Source organism: Vulpes lagopus, chromosome 21, assembly GCF_018345385.1.
Source record: "Vulpes lagopus strain Blue_001 chromosome 21, ASM1834538v1, whole genome shotgun sequence".
Lineage (NCBI taxonomy): Eukaryota > Metazoa > Chordata > Mammalia > Carnivora > Canidae > Vulpes > Vulpes lagopus.
In genome coordinates, this window is record NC_054844.1 from 20740749 (window position 1) to 20756167 (window position 15419).

The 15419-nt window shown below is 40.1% G+C and overlaps 1 protein-coding gene across 2 annotated transcripts in view; it reads right to left on the minus strand.

The window, feature by feature from the left end:
- ST8SIA1 (ST8 alpha-N-acetyl-neuraminide alpha-2,8-sialyltransferase 1) overlaps positions 1–15419 on the minus strand; it is a 146783-nt gene that overhangs the window by 81283 nt on the left and 50081 nt on the right. For both annotated transcript variants that reach the window (XM_041736595.1, XM_041736594.1), the window contains exon 2: positions 12056–12200. In XM_041736595.1, the coding sequence (XP_041592529.1) occupies positions 12056–12200 (145 nt within the window). The remainder of the gene's footprint in view (positions 1–12055; positions 12201–15419) is intronic.

Here is a 15419-nt window from a genome sequence, read left to right on the forward strand (position 1 = left end):
GTCTGCCTTTGGCCCAGGACCTGATCCTGGAGTCCCGGGATCAAGTCCCACGTCTGGCTCCCCACAGAGCCAGCTTCCCTCTCTGCCGATGTCTCTGCCTCTCTCTCTCTCTCTGTGTGTCTCTCATGAATAAATAATTTTTAAAAAAACAACCTGAAACTATAATAAATAAATAAGTAAACCTTCATCAAAAAAATAAAATAAAATAAAAATAAAAATAAATATGTTTTCAAAGTGAATTAAGAATCAGCAAAACAAAAGCAAAGTGACTACATATCTAGGGCTGAAGCTGCGGCTTAACTTTAAAAGTGTATGATCTTGTCATCTCAAGAGTATGATGAAGCTCTGAGCACCAACAGGGTGACTACAGACATGCTATCCAATACTCTGCATTACTGTTATCACCAGACCCTCCCCTTCTTCTAATGCTGTTGCCTGTGACCCCTGAACTAATTCAGGGTCATTTTAGTGAGGAACACATCCTTCCAAAAGAATTAGGCTGACGCATGTGGATGCAAAGGTTTTCAAAGATTAGATACCCATTCCGCTATTCACTCAGCACATTTTCATTTACCACCTGCTATGCTATGTGCCAGGCACTGTCAAGGTCCTGCTCTCCAGGGGCTCACAGTCTGCTGAGCAGAAAGCATGTGAACAAATAACTATTATTCAACAGTACAGTAACAGAGATATATACAAAGTATAGGGTTTAAAAAAAAAAGATTTTTAATCAACATGGCAGGGCAACAGAGATTTAGGAGAGGGAACTGGGAAGGTTTTATAGACATAAAGTGGATCTTAGAAGATAAACAAGAATCCATCAGATAGACAAGGAAAGGAAGGGGAAACAGCATGTGCATATGTGAAAAGGAAATGAAAAAGCACAACTTTTCCTGGGAAATGCAAGTCATTTGGTAATTACAGAGTATAAAGCAATGAAGAGCAGGAGAAAGAAGGTGGTCACAAGTAATATGCTTTATTATCTTATATTCTAGAGAGTTCAGATTGTGAAGGCTGTATGTGCCATCCTACAAAAGTTTAAACTTCATCCTATAGGGGGTAAACAAGAATAGCTAACTTGTCCAAAACTGATTGGCTCCAGTCCAAAGAAGGAAGTGGCCTCCATTGAAGCTCCATGGAAACCAGCAGTGGCTGGGTGCTGCGGGCCCACAGTCCTGGCCAATAGCAAGGCTGGGATCCCGGCACTTTGATCATGCCAGGAAAGAGCACAGCTGTTGTCCAACCATGAGCTGATTGATACATCCTCTTCTGGTCGAACTGTCATGTCACCTGCATCTGCAAGGTTTGTCCCCTAGCTGCCAGTCATGGTTACAGATGGCTTTCCATTACCCATGAACACTGAGCTGATGAATCAGGCCAAAGCCAAGGGCCTGCCGTCTCTTAGTACTATTGTATGTCACCAGTCTTTGAATCACACCAGGGAAGGGTTAGTGCAGCCATTCCTAATTAGACAACTAAAAAGCCTGGCTCAGTTTCAGGCTCTCTTTTCTGGAGTCCAGAACATCGAGAATGTCATCATTTCTAATCATAAAAGGGCACAGAGTATCTCCTGTATCAGATAACAGGGATCTGGGCAGCCCTGGTGGCTCAGTGGTTTAGTACCACCTTCAGCCCAGGGCCTGATACTAGAGACCCAGGATCGAGTCCCACATCGGGCTCCCTGCATGGAGCCTGCTTCTCCCTCTGCCTGTTTCTCTGCCTCTCTCTCTCTCTATGTCTATCATGAATAAATAAATAAAATCTTTAAAAAAAAAAAAAAAAGATAACAGGGATCTGCTAGCTGCTACTTTTCCTTCTCCATGAGATTCCTCCAGTAAAAACTGCTCCAGTAGGCTTGGTCAGTGTGTTGTTTGGCCACTTCCTCTTGCTTCCATGGTAGGCAGTGAGGACAAGTAAACGGATTTACATTTTATAATAACAACACCGGCTTGCAGGGAGGCAAGTTCACAACAGTGAAACTATTGGGGCACCTGGGTGGCTCAGCAGTTGAGTGTCTGCCTTTGGCTCAGGTCACAATCCCAGAATCCTGAGATCGAGTCCCACATCTGGCTCTCCGCAGGGAGCTGCTTCTCCCTCTGCCTGTGTCTCTGCCTCTCTCTGTGTCTCTCATGAATAAATAAATAAAATCCTTAAAAAAAATTTAAAAAAAACAGTGAAACTATTAGATGGTTCTTAAATTAGTCCATATAATGTTGATAAACATTGAACTGACAGAGTGGTAGAGAGGTAAGAAAAGAGGAGATAAATTCAAGACATATTTTCAAAATAAAACTGGAGTTGGATAGTGGTCAGTATAGAGGATGGATTCAAACTTAAGATCCAGGTGTCCAGCTTAAGTGATTGAATGGGTCATTATCTGGGACAGAGAATTGAGAAAAGAAGTAAGATGGAGAGGGCAGGAGTTGAATTCTGAACATGTAAAAGGTAGGGAACACCTATGGGCCACTGAAAATAGGACCCAATAATGGAAGAAGGGACTGAATCTGTTTTTACTCCATTTTACCCAGGAACTAGCACAGTACCTGGCACCCAGTATTAGTTGCTCAATAAATACTTGATCGAACACTTATTTTATTTGGATCATCAAAACTTTAGGAAAGCATAGTTTTGCTGGCAGCAGTGCATATTCATGTAAGTGGTAAATCCAACAAATGTGAAAGGAAATTTCTGAGATATCAAAGCCTTATTTTACATTTAGTTTCAAGTCTAACTTTATTTTGTAGATTATTGATTTGTTCTAAATTTCATGGGTCATATAGAAGCACTATATTTTTTTTCTTGAGTTCATTAATAACACGGGCTTTTGGATTTAAAGAAATCCTCCAAAAGTCCCCATCTCTATCCATCTCAAATAAATAAATAAAATCTTAAAAAGAAAAAAAATAAGCTGTTATCGAGCACATTAGTAGCAGAATACCTCAGATAAAAAGATTATTAAATATATTTGACTTGCGATTGCCTTTATCTCGATACCTTTTCCTTTTTCTTAGGAAAGAGCTAAAACTCTGAGGGTGGGCAGATAGAAAAAAATAGTATTTAGGGAAAAATTCCAATGCATAAGAGTTTTCAAAATAGGGGCACCTAGGTGTGGCTCAGTGGGTTAAGCATCCAGCTCTTGATTTCAGCTCAGCTCATGATCTTGGGGTCATGAGACTGAGCCCCGGTGGAGCTCCACATTCAGTGGGGAATCTGCATGAAGTTCTCTCTTCCTCTTCCCTCCCTCATTCATGCATGCTCTCTCTCTAAAACTAATAAATAAATCATTTTTATTCATCAGTTTTTTCAGAAGGGGTTTTTCAGAATATGCAATGTTGGTTATCCCCCAAAAGCACACTGTTCTCCTTATAGTTGGCAGAAGTGACCCACACCCCCATCCTCCCACCACCTACATTTCTCACGTTTATCCTCTCACTTATTTTTCTGACAAGCTGCCAATATAATGTCTTAATTAACAATCCGCTCAGATTCTCTCCTTTACTTAGCTTCTGCTCCCTCCATTCTGTCCGTCTCCACAGAACTAGGCATAGGAGAGAACCTAGTGTTTCTGTCTGAAAAATTCTGCTTTATCAGGCTTCATCCTCAGCCGCCATATACATCCTACACCACTGCAGAATCAGCCTAATTGCAGGGAAATGTGGATCAATCCCGGCCATTAGGGGAATGGTTTGGCAGGTGGTCAGCCACAGCTGTGGAAATCACCATCAAGTTATGCTCATGGTCTCCTCGTCTGAACTTTGAGGTGTGGCTCTGGGAACTTGGCTTCTGTTTTATTTTCCAAACACAGCCCTAGGGTGCCCTTCCAGATTATCAGGGCCCAGTCTCAGAACTGTGTGTCAGTTTGTTCTCAAAAACAGTCCCCAATTATGAGCCCAATGCTCGGGATCCCCAACCTGTTCCTTGAGTGGCTGCCTTAACTAAATGATCCGTTCCCAAGCCTCTAGAAGGTTGGGTCCTGCCTTCTTCTGGCCGTGACCTCTTGGAAGCTGCCAGTTACTAAAACCTCCAGCCTCGAGGGTGGAAATTTGAAGTCTGTTGCTATTCCCACCCTACCAATTCCCCTATCCTGTTGGGCAAGTCAACCCAGAAGTTCAGAACCCGGCAGATCACAAGATACCACTAGTCAGGCCATGAGGGATGATAAGCATATTGTGCCATCTCCCCCGTGAAAATCACAGGCCAATTAGCAGAAGAGAGATGAACTGATTTGAACAAGCACAAACATCAAGAAAATGTTCTCTGTGCTCACTGGTATCTTTTCATTCCCTGACCAAATTAGTTTAAGCCAGAGAAAGTCAGGGTTGACATGATACCTCTCTAGAAGTTAATCAAATATATTTCATGTATTTAAGAGATGTCTAATATAATTAAGAAGCACAAATAAATCAATAGCAGGAATGAAACAGAGGCCTACTGGCATACAAATACTCAAAACTAAATCAAAACAGGGTGGAAATTCCCTTCTAAAGCTGGACCTTTGCCTATAAGAAGGATCAAGATGAAAAAAACCAATTGCAGGGGGGGAAGGATATACAAGCTTTTTCTACAGTAAAACTCTGTCATGTCACCAATTGTAAGAAGAAAATGTTATAAGGAACGTTAACACCTCCTGAAAAAAGTTATCGCTCCCATCAGACCTACTGAATGAGATTTGACTCAGTGGTAATTGGTGTCATGCATCCTTTTCAATTGTTCCCAGGAAGCTAGAAGCCTGAGCCATAATCAATCTTTGTACTAAATTTTGCACACTGTCAAATATTTTAGAAAGGTCTGTACCTTGGAACAATAGACCATTCCTTACCTTTAATTTTCATTTTGTTCCCAACCATAGACAATCTGTGAATGTTCACTAAAGAAAGGCCTTAATTTGTAATTATTCCTACATTGCAAAACAAGGAAAATTAGAGTTTACCTTCAGCTACACTGTGGGGCAACTTCATGTACTACCGCACTTTGAACAATTTGTTTTCCTTTCTTACAAAGGTAATAGATATTTAGAAGTCCTGTGATGGGGGATCCCTGGGTGGCTCAGCGGTTTAGTGCCTGCCTTTGGCCCAGGGCATGATCCTGGAGTCCCGGGATGGAGTCTCGCATCAGGCTCCCTGCATGGAGCCTGCTTCGCCCTCTGCATATGTCTCTGCCTCTCTCTCTATGTATCTCATGAATAAATAAATAAAATCTTTAAAAAAAAAAAAAAAGGAAATCCTGTGATGATCCACTCTCTTCACCTCCTCAGTTACATAGCAATTTGAAGAATACTGGATATGAATTTATGTTTAGATACATGATCTCAATTCACTAAAAATTAATAACTTATACTGCACTTTCAGCTTATCATAATTGTTATCCAACTATAATGATACAAACGTACAACTGGTAGAGTCTATAACATTCTCCATTACTACTTTATATTTCCCTAAACCCCCAACTCAACAGATTTATCTCTTCTTACTACTCAATGGACTGGAAAATTAACTTGACTCCTTTTCTAGTAGTGTTTTTTCCCCCATTGGTTTCTAGTATTATCAAAATGCCAAGGAAATGCTTGCATGCCATAAAAGCTTTAACAGGTAATAACAGTAACATTATTACATGTTCGTTTAGCACCTTCATTACAAAGCACTTTACATCCATAATCTCATTTTAACTGTGTTTCTCATAACACTGAAATACGAAGACCAGGTATTGTTAGTCCTGAATTGATTAAAATTCAGACTGACAACAGGTACATGACTTGTCTGGAATCATGAATGTCATCATTTGAGGACATGTCTAGAACCCAGATCTTTAAATTTCATTCCCTACCTAGATATTTAATGTTGGCACTCAGCCAAGAGCAATAGCATGCATGACCTGAATTATTTAATAGTAGTGGGATCATGTTCTAGGTTCCTATAATAAAGAAGCAATGGGCAAAGAATAACTTGTTTCCCTTTAAGAACCTGGATTTCTCTCTTATAGAGATGCAATGTGGTGATTTATAAGAAATACATATATTTCATCTTTCTGATGACCAAAAAACATTATATATATATATATATATAGTCTTCATCCACAGTTCCTGGCTCAGAGCTCCCAAAACCCTTGGAATCTCCTGGTGGTAAGAGCATCTGTAGCACTTATTATCATAATATTTGGCCTCTTGCCATCAATTCCTGCAATCCCTTCAGAACTATGAAGATGAAATGGATGCCTTGTTATTCATAAGCAGCTCTTTTCCACTACAACTTGGCTTATGTTAATGAGGTGACTTTTGGAAAGCACCTAAGGGTGAGGGCTGGTTGCCAGAGAGCCAACCATGAATAGAGGACAGGAGCTTTCAGTCCCACATCCTGATTTCTGGGGAGGGTAAGTGGCTAAAGATTGGATGAATCACCAATGGTCAATCATTTCATCATGCCTATATAATGAAGCCTCCATAAAAACCCAAAAGGATGGGGTTCAGAGAGCTTTCAGGTTGATGAACTAGAACACTTCCACCTGCCACCATGCAGGGCTCCAAGAGTCACAAGAATGGAAGCTCTTTTGTCTGGGATATCACCTGTCTTCATCTGGCAGTTGATTCCTACCCTGTAATATCCTTTTCATTAAATCAGTAATATAGTGAGTAAATGGATTTTCTGACTTCTATGAGCTATTGTAGTAAATTAATCAAACTCAAGGAGAGGTCATGTAGATTTCCGATCTCTAGCCATGTGGTCAAAAGCACAGGTAACAACTTAGACTTATCAATTGGGTTCTAAAGCAGAGGGTGATCTTTTGGGACTGAGACTTTGTCTACGGAACGTGATGCTATCACTGGGTAATAGTGTCAGAATTGAGTTGAATTGGGAGACAGACACTCAGCTGGTGTCTCGGAATTGCTTGATAAAGTGGGGAAGCCTCCACATACACATGTTGGAATTGGGTCCAGGAACCCACTTAACAGAAACCAAAATAATGTAACTAGTCTTATTTCTCCTTTCATTATGGATGACTAGGGAACTCAAAGTCAAAGGGAAACTAAGTGCCATACTGAAAACTTGTTTCAAAGGGAAGCTACAGTACTGTACAGGATCTTAGGGCCTGCATATCTACACTTTATTATTTTTCTCCTAAATATCTGCAAAAGAAAAAATATATCTGCAAGAGAAATTTCTCCATCTCTTCTAAGAATATTCATAAAATGGAAGTGAAATACCTTTAAATGGTTTCAAGGTGACTGAGTGATAAGAACGAACAATTAATCCACTAGAACCAATGTTTTTTTAAAAAAAAATAGAAAAACAAGCAAGACAATAAACAATGGAAGCTTTGAAATCAGACAGTCCAGGATATAGATCCCAGCCCCTCCCCTGCCAGCTCTGGAACCTTGAGTAAGTTTATTAACCATTCTCAGTCTATTTCATCCATGAAGACAAGAATGTCCATATGGAGTTGCTGTAACCATAGCATGAGATAACATGAGAAGAATCTGAGGCAGATAAGATAGGCTAACACGCAGTGCATTTGTCTACAGCTGAAATACTGAAATTACCAGCTTCTCTTGCAGCTAGACATGGCCATGTGATTTAATCCTGATCACTAACACCTCAGCAGAATATGTCTATATTTCCTCTTCTCTTTCCTCCTTCCTCCCTACTGGGATCCTGGACCAAAACTAGAAGGTCCTTTGGCCATCAACTAAGGCTATTCAAACATCAAGGTAGGAGCCTGGGAGTTTGATGGCACAATATAGCCATCATCTGACCCTCAACTACCCACCTGCTAATACTTTATTTTTGGAGATAAATAAGTATCTACTCCATTAAGCCTCTGTGTCAAGTTTCTGTTATAAAGGAGGCAAACTAAGCCTGACCACATAAGCCTTTACCACATGATAAAGATCTATGCCCACCAAACATCCGCCCCCTAAATAAACACATAAAGGTGTTTAGAAAACTGATCACAACAATATTGATAAGTAAAAAACAAGTTACCAAATGCTGTAGATTATATAATATAACCCAAATTTCATTAGCAGGAAAAAAAATTGCTGTGAGACTCAGGGATATCCAGGGGCTCAGATGATTCTATTAAGCAGATGACTGTGAAGGAAAAAAAAAAAGTGTGTATTTTCATTTTAATACAGCCATTTAGACAAAACTACTTCAGAATGTCCTGCTGAGTTTCCCACAGGCCAAGGGCAATACGGGTCCAGGCCAAGTGGAACGCGTCAGAGAGCTTATAGCAACCAGAGGAGCTGGAAATGAGTGTGTCTGGGGTGCATTAATGATGCTTTGTGATTCTTTGCAAATGGCTTTGGATGGTTATTCTGAGAAAAAAATGGCTAGTCTGGTTTATGATTTATATCACATGACTATTCAGCACACTATAAAAGAATGGTGAGCTGACCGTGTTTTTATTACACCAAAAGGAAATATTTTTCAGATTATAACTGCACAGTTGTGGTTTCTAACATTCCTGCTGCTCCCTCACTCATTTCCAAGGAAATTTATGCTCTTTCTGGGCATGAATAAGTTTTAGGTCAAAATAGTATTTATTTAGGTAATATCTACACAGATGGGACTATGCATGCTTAAAAGGGACAGTCTTTGGCAAAGCAGAAAGGAAGTGGGGTCCCAGGGGATGGGAGTACTCTCAAAGTGGAAACACCATCACAATGTCCCCTCCAAATACACACACACCCACACACACACACACACACACACACACACACACACGTACACATACACATAACATACATACTGTATATTCTAGAAAAATCTATGTAAGAGTTAAAATTCAGCCCTTTAAGCCTAATAATATTCAACCAATACTTCACCATAATATATTTATTGAGCCATTTGGAAGTAGCTGCATCAAAATGTCCTGCTTAGTCTCCAATTGTTCAAGCAAGGGCATCCCAGGCAGGACAAAGACAAGGAGGCCTATGCAAACATGAGCAGCTGGAAATGAATCTCTCTCTCAAGTGGGAAACTGGCACCAGGCTCAATACTGAAAAAATACTCTTGTTCCTCAAAAGCTTACAAGATGGTATTGAGATCAGCAGATAAGGACTTTCAGAAAACTGTAATATGTAGATATGTAGTTATATAGATAACTGTATATGAAGTAGAATTGAAAAAATTTGATAATAACACTATAGGAAGTTAGGGAGTTCCAAATAAGAAACAACTAATTGAAAGGAAGGAAGGAAGGAAGAATTGTAATTAAGGAGATTTGATGTGGCATCTCAAAGCACACTGGCTCTCTATTAGCATCCACCTTGGACCCTCTAGCCTTGATTCAGGACCTGGTAACTGCACAATACACAGAAGATCTTGTATTGCATCTCGGCAACAACCACAGAAGCAAGAAAAAAAAAAAACAGTGGATGAAGGAAGGCAATGGAGTAACAATAATGATGATAGCTAACATATTGAGCATTTAGGGGAAAAGTGTAGTAAAAGTTAAATTATATTAAAGTATATAATTTAAAAAGTGATGTGGAATTACACATCTGAGTTAGAAAGTAAGTGATTTGGCATCACTTTGCTGAAATTCAGGGAAAGAAGGGATGCTTCATTCAACCAACAACATTGAGCCTAGCCTGCTCAGCTGCATTTCTGCCTAACACACACAACTTTCTTCCCACAGGAATATGAATGAAGCAGATCAATTAACTGGTAACTTAGCTTCCTGATACCAAAGTAGGAATATTTCACTAAGGCATAATAATGGAGTGAAGAAGGCAAGGTGATATATACCATCTTTTTTATTGTTGCAAACTGATTTTCCAGGATTTCTATAAATTAGTCATTTCAGAATCTCAGTAGAAAAATACACGCATCACTTTAAAAAAAATCTATTTGTTGAATTGACTTAGCCCTTTGTCATGACTGTGCACACACACAATGATGTAATGACTTCTGCTTCCTAAGAAAAGGCATTTGCCTTATTATTCAACGATGGTTCCTTGGTCTTGCAACCAGCACAAAGCAGCACAGAATTCATGTGCACACACTTTAAAAAGGAAATGTTTCCTGCTATCTTACTGCTGCAACAGACAGATAAGATGGGAGGCTAGTTTGCACTTCCTTAATCATCTCTTTTCTTCAAATCTATTTTCTAGCACAAAGTTAGAAGTCAGTTGGGATGACTGAAAGCCCTCGTGTATAAAAAGACTATTTTGAATTTCTTTTAAAGTTTTTCTATTTGATGAGCTTTAAAGAAGATTGCTTCCTTATCTCTTCTTCACTTCATAGCAACTTGATGTCAGGTTTTGTACATAAAGGATACTGTGGATTGGCTTGTTCACCCTCTATTCCATCTTTTTTCTAGCTTCCTGCTAAAGCTTGATTGTTTTAAAAATTGCCTCTCTTGAACTTCTCTGCAACTAATGTTCCAGATGCAAATTAACCTTACCCATTGGATGCGCTTGAGGGAAATGTGGAAGGAGAAGATGAATTAGAACCCATCTTCCTGGCCCTGTTTCTGTTGCAGACAATGGTGACCATGTTAATGGCAATCGCAGCTGGGGCTGTCTAATCTCTTTACCACAGTATGGCAGTAAATTCCTGAACTTAGTAATTCCAGGAGCCACCTCTCGACTCTCACTTCTCCATTCTTCTAATGCTTTTTTAAGTACCTAATTTCCCATGAGAAATATTTTTCTGCTAAAAATACCTAGAAAGATTTCTGCTCTCTACCTTAAACCCTGACTAATGCAATTATATCCTTCATTCCTCAACCCAGAGATGCAATATATGAACCAGGACATTTACATGATGCTTTGTGGTTTCAGAGTACATGGGCATGCATTATCTACATTGATCCTGACCACAACTCTGTGAGGTGGGAGGACACGTACTATTCTCTCCACTGTACGGATGAAAAAGCTGAGTCTCAGAAGACTTAGGTGACTTCGCAAGGCATTTAGTTCGTAAGAAATAGGAAGAAATTCAATCTCACATTTTATTACTCTAGTCATTCCTGCTGACACTGAGAAGCCTCTCAAGAGCAAATGAAGAAGATAGGAAAACACATGGATGATGGCCATGAATTCAACCTTCTATTTTCCTACTTTAAAAATTAAAAAAAAAAATTTTAACTTATCATTACACACTAAGGCCATTAAGTTCAACTAAAACATCTACAGATGAACTAGCAGAGATGGGCTATTAGAGGGTGTCTTTGGATCTGGTAAAGCCTGTGCCTCTGCTTTATAGGATTTCTCCCTTTGAAGACTCATTGCTATTAATATAGGTACATGAAAGGTTCAGCTCTATTTTCCAACTCTAACTGTGAATTCTCTTTCTGCATAATCATCTGGCCAAGCCAAGAGTGTCTGGAAGACTTGGAGAGGCCAAGCCTCATTCCTCAACTTCTCCCTAAGGTAATTTCACCTAAGAACCAACCCCTCTCCAACTAGGGCTCCTTAGAAATAACAATTTCTCTATTTTTCCTTTTTGCTGCATATATTTTAGTTAAACATTTGATTTCAATGCTCAGGAAACCAAGAAGAAAAACCTTAAGTAAATAAGGCTTGATTTAGACCACTTCAAAAGTGGTGGAATTCTTTCTCTCCATATCCTCTACTCCTCCACTTCAGAACAGTGTCTAACCACAGGGTTAAGATCCAACAGCTCTAAGAAGCAAACTTTGGACCATATGGTCCCCAGTCCTCGAGAGCAAGACCAGTTCTAAGAAAACATTCCAGTGTTGCAAATAGGCAAGATCATTCCACAGCCAACCTTGAAACACTAGAATTCCACAATTCCTGGCCTTGCTTCCTTCTCTGCTTGCTTCCTTTAGTCTTTTATGACTCAAATCAGAAGGGCTAGGAAAACCATTACTCTGTAACAGCCTAATTCTGCCCTTGCATGGAAATGTTATGTGATTTCTTCACCAAAAATGGTGAAAGCTACCACAAAAAAACATTTATAATGAAGAAAAGAAGAAAGGAGATGAAAAAAAAAAAGAGATCTGATTAGTTAGGCCAACTCAATTATCTTTTCCCTATGGTATTAAGACATATAAGAAACTATATTGAAAGGGAACAACAAACTATACTAACCTGGGGGAAGAGAGAATAAGTTGAATTGTCAATGGTGAATGAGTATAAAAACTCCCCATCATACCACATGCTCTTCCCCATGGGGGAATTCAATTTAGTCATAGCAAAGAGATGGGCGGGGTCACAGCAGTCTTCCATCTGTTTCCTAGGAGAGAAAATAGAGAGAGAAAAGAACAGCAGGTTAAGTGAGCGGCAGACTCATTCACTTGTCATTCCCACCGAGATGTGCAGCCTTACCTCAGTGCCAGCTCACAAAAGCATCTGTGTCTCCAGGGTGATTAGACTACTATTAATTCACTCTTCCAGCCATCAAAATGCATGACTGGAATATTTCATAATAAAAAAAAGTTTAAGAAAAAATACATTAGCTCTCAGATGCAGCGAAAATATGTCTGATGGCAAAAATGATGATTATAACTGCAGATTTGTTGATGGACTTCAATATCCAGGTCCAGAAAAGATCTGGAGGGTCTTTCAGAGACAGCTGAGCTATGCAGCTGCAGCAGAACTGTATCTTTTGGAGATTTAACAGTCAGGGGCTAGGTTCAGTGACAAGGCACTTTACATGAGCTGTATGAAGTAGGGGATGCACAGAGTCGCCCAAAAGAAGGCACACTCCCCAAAATTGGGGACAAATTAAAGAACAACGCCTGGGGAAAATCCTTTTAAATAGAAACAGAATGAGATGAGTGATGTGATTTCAAACACTGGCAAAGCCATCTGCCTTCTAACTGGTAAATCCCATGGGCCTTTTTGGCTCTCGTTTGGTCTGACCTCTTAGCAGTACTGGCTGGGCACAGTTCAGCAACTTGACCCTTGAGAAAGGATCCCCACTCCTTTAGCATCAGGAACACCAGGGTCTCCTTATTGCCTCACTCTTCCGGGCCAGTTCGCAGGCTGCTTGCCCCTCCAATGGAAGAAGCCCTGTTACTATTCTACAAGCCAATATTTACATTCTTCTCTATTTAAAAACCTGTCAGAAACCAACTCTGTTTACTCCCTGCCCTGTCATGAGGAAAAGATCTTATTCCCCAGCTCTACCTTTAGAAGGACCAATAAAACAAACTGCTAACATAAACCACTTCTGAGTGGTGCCTCCACACAGACCGGCTTGCTCAGACATCTTTGGCTACCACGGTACAGAAGCTTAGAGCTGAAAGAGGAAGGTAAGGTGGAGTACTTGGGTTCAAATCCTGGCTCTGCCACCTACTAACTCCAGAACTGGGGAACATCCCAGGTCCACAACCAGCCTCAGAGATTGTTTTTGAGAATTCACCGAAAAAGTCCAGGGGGCACACACAGTACAATTTCAATACATGTCATTATTACACAGCCCTAACTTCACTGTAGAAATGAACACGCTGAGTCAATGTCCCAGGCTGAGGAGGCCTGGGGGGCCTCTGGCACTCTCCACACTACATGTTGCTATTTCCAGTGCTCTTTGGTTGGCTTCCTCTTTATAAGAGTTTCCACAGAAAGGATGGGGGGCGGGGGGCAGGAAGAAAGCCTTCATCTTATCAAAGTTGCTAGAATTTGTGGGGCACCCGGATGGTTCAGTTGATTAGCATCTGACTCGTGATCTCAGCTCAGGTCTTGATCCCAAGGTCATGAGTTCAAAAGCCCTGCATGGAGCTCACTTAAAAAAATAACAGTAAGTTACTAGAATTTGTGTCACTTCTTGCTCTGACATCATCATTCCATTTCTCACCAGCTGTGCCTCTTTCCTCTCCTCCTCTGTCTTCATTAATTCTTATCAATGTTTCATCACCCAAAAGACGGCCTGAAATGGAGACAATCAAGTTGCATGGTGACTTGCCTACATTTTGTCAAAAGAGTAACGATGGACACCATATCCCGTCAACATATAATTAGACATGGCTCAAGACTTATCTTTGAAAATAAGGAGAATTATCATAGGCATGACTCTAAATTAAATTTCTGAGCCCCTATTACAGATCTAGTGATATTTTATCACTTTAATTTTTACAATAACCCTAAGAGATAATTAAGGAAACTATTATTGTTCATATCAGAGGAAATGGAATTATGGTCATTACAAGACTTACTCAGCTCACAACAGTCCGAGTTACACTTTTACCAGTGTATGTTGCCCATTCAGAACCCTTCTGACTCACCTTTACCTTTCTCTGCCTGGAAGGAATGCTTTGTAAACAACAGCCAAGCACTTGCAATGTACCTGGTGCCTTTATAGATATTTTTCCACTTCATCCTCACAGTGAATGACCTTGGAGCTAAATAGCTTTAAGATTCTTTTTTCAGGAACTTATCATGGGTCACATAACTAGTGAAGTGGCAGGGCATGGCTTTGCTCCCAGTTTTCAGTTTTTGAATTTTTTTTAATCTCATGTCTAGTACTTCCAACTAGACCATAGCTGTCACCTCCAAACCAAGCTAAACTTGCCATTCAGTACAAAGTACTACTGGAAATTCAGAGGAAAATTTGGCCACAGCCATATAATAATAACACCTCATTTTGTCTAGAGTCTGACACCTTATCCCTTTCACATTGGTTTTCTCTTTTCATCCTCAAAAAAACTAAGACAGAGTTACATTATCATAAACTTCTAATGAAACTGAAGCTCAGGCCAAGAGACTTGTTCAAGTTCATTAGGTTAATAAATATTTGCTTAATTATTAATGAAATGTGTCTTACATGGACTCAAATTTATATCTCCTACAGCATCACCATGGTCGGAGTAATCATATCTTTAGTGGGACAACTATTTTGTTTTAAGATTTTATTTATTTATCTCAGAAAGAGACAGACAGAGAAAGCACAAGTGGGGAGGAGGGTCAGAGGGAGAAGGAGAAACAGACTCCCCGATGAGCAGGAAGGCCGATATGGGGCTAGATCCCAGGACCCTGAAATCATGACCCGAGCCAAAAGCAGATGCCCAACCAACTGATCCATCCAGGTGCCCAGGAATATTCAACAGAAAATGAAAGTGTCACATGTGTACAAATATTTTTAAAAATCCAAGAGCTATAGCAAATTTGTAAGAATCATATCACCGTTTGCAATATGGGAATGGTTTTCTTATCATGAACTCTCAAATCTTTCCCTCCATCCACAATGCCTCCCCATCATCCCTTGCCATGCCCCTCTCTGGAAGGTGGCCAAAAAGGGATCACAGTGTGAGGTATGTGCACTTCCCAGGCCTAAGAGAGTGCCACTAGCTCACCAGCAACACTGGCTGCAGGAGCAGCCACAGCAACAACAGTGGTAGGAATAGCACTGCCAGCAGTAGTAACAGTAGCCATAGCAGAAGTAGTCGTCATGATTTTTACAGAGTTCTCACCTAACACTGTGTTAAGTACTTGGGATACAAATTAAATTAAGGGA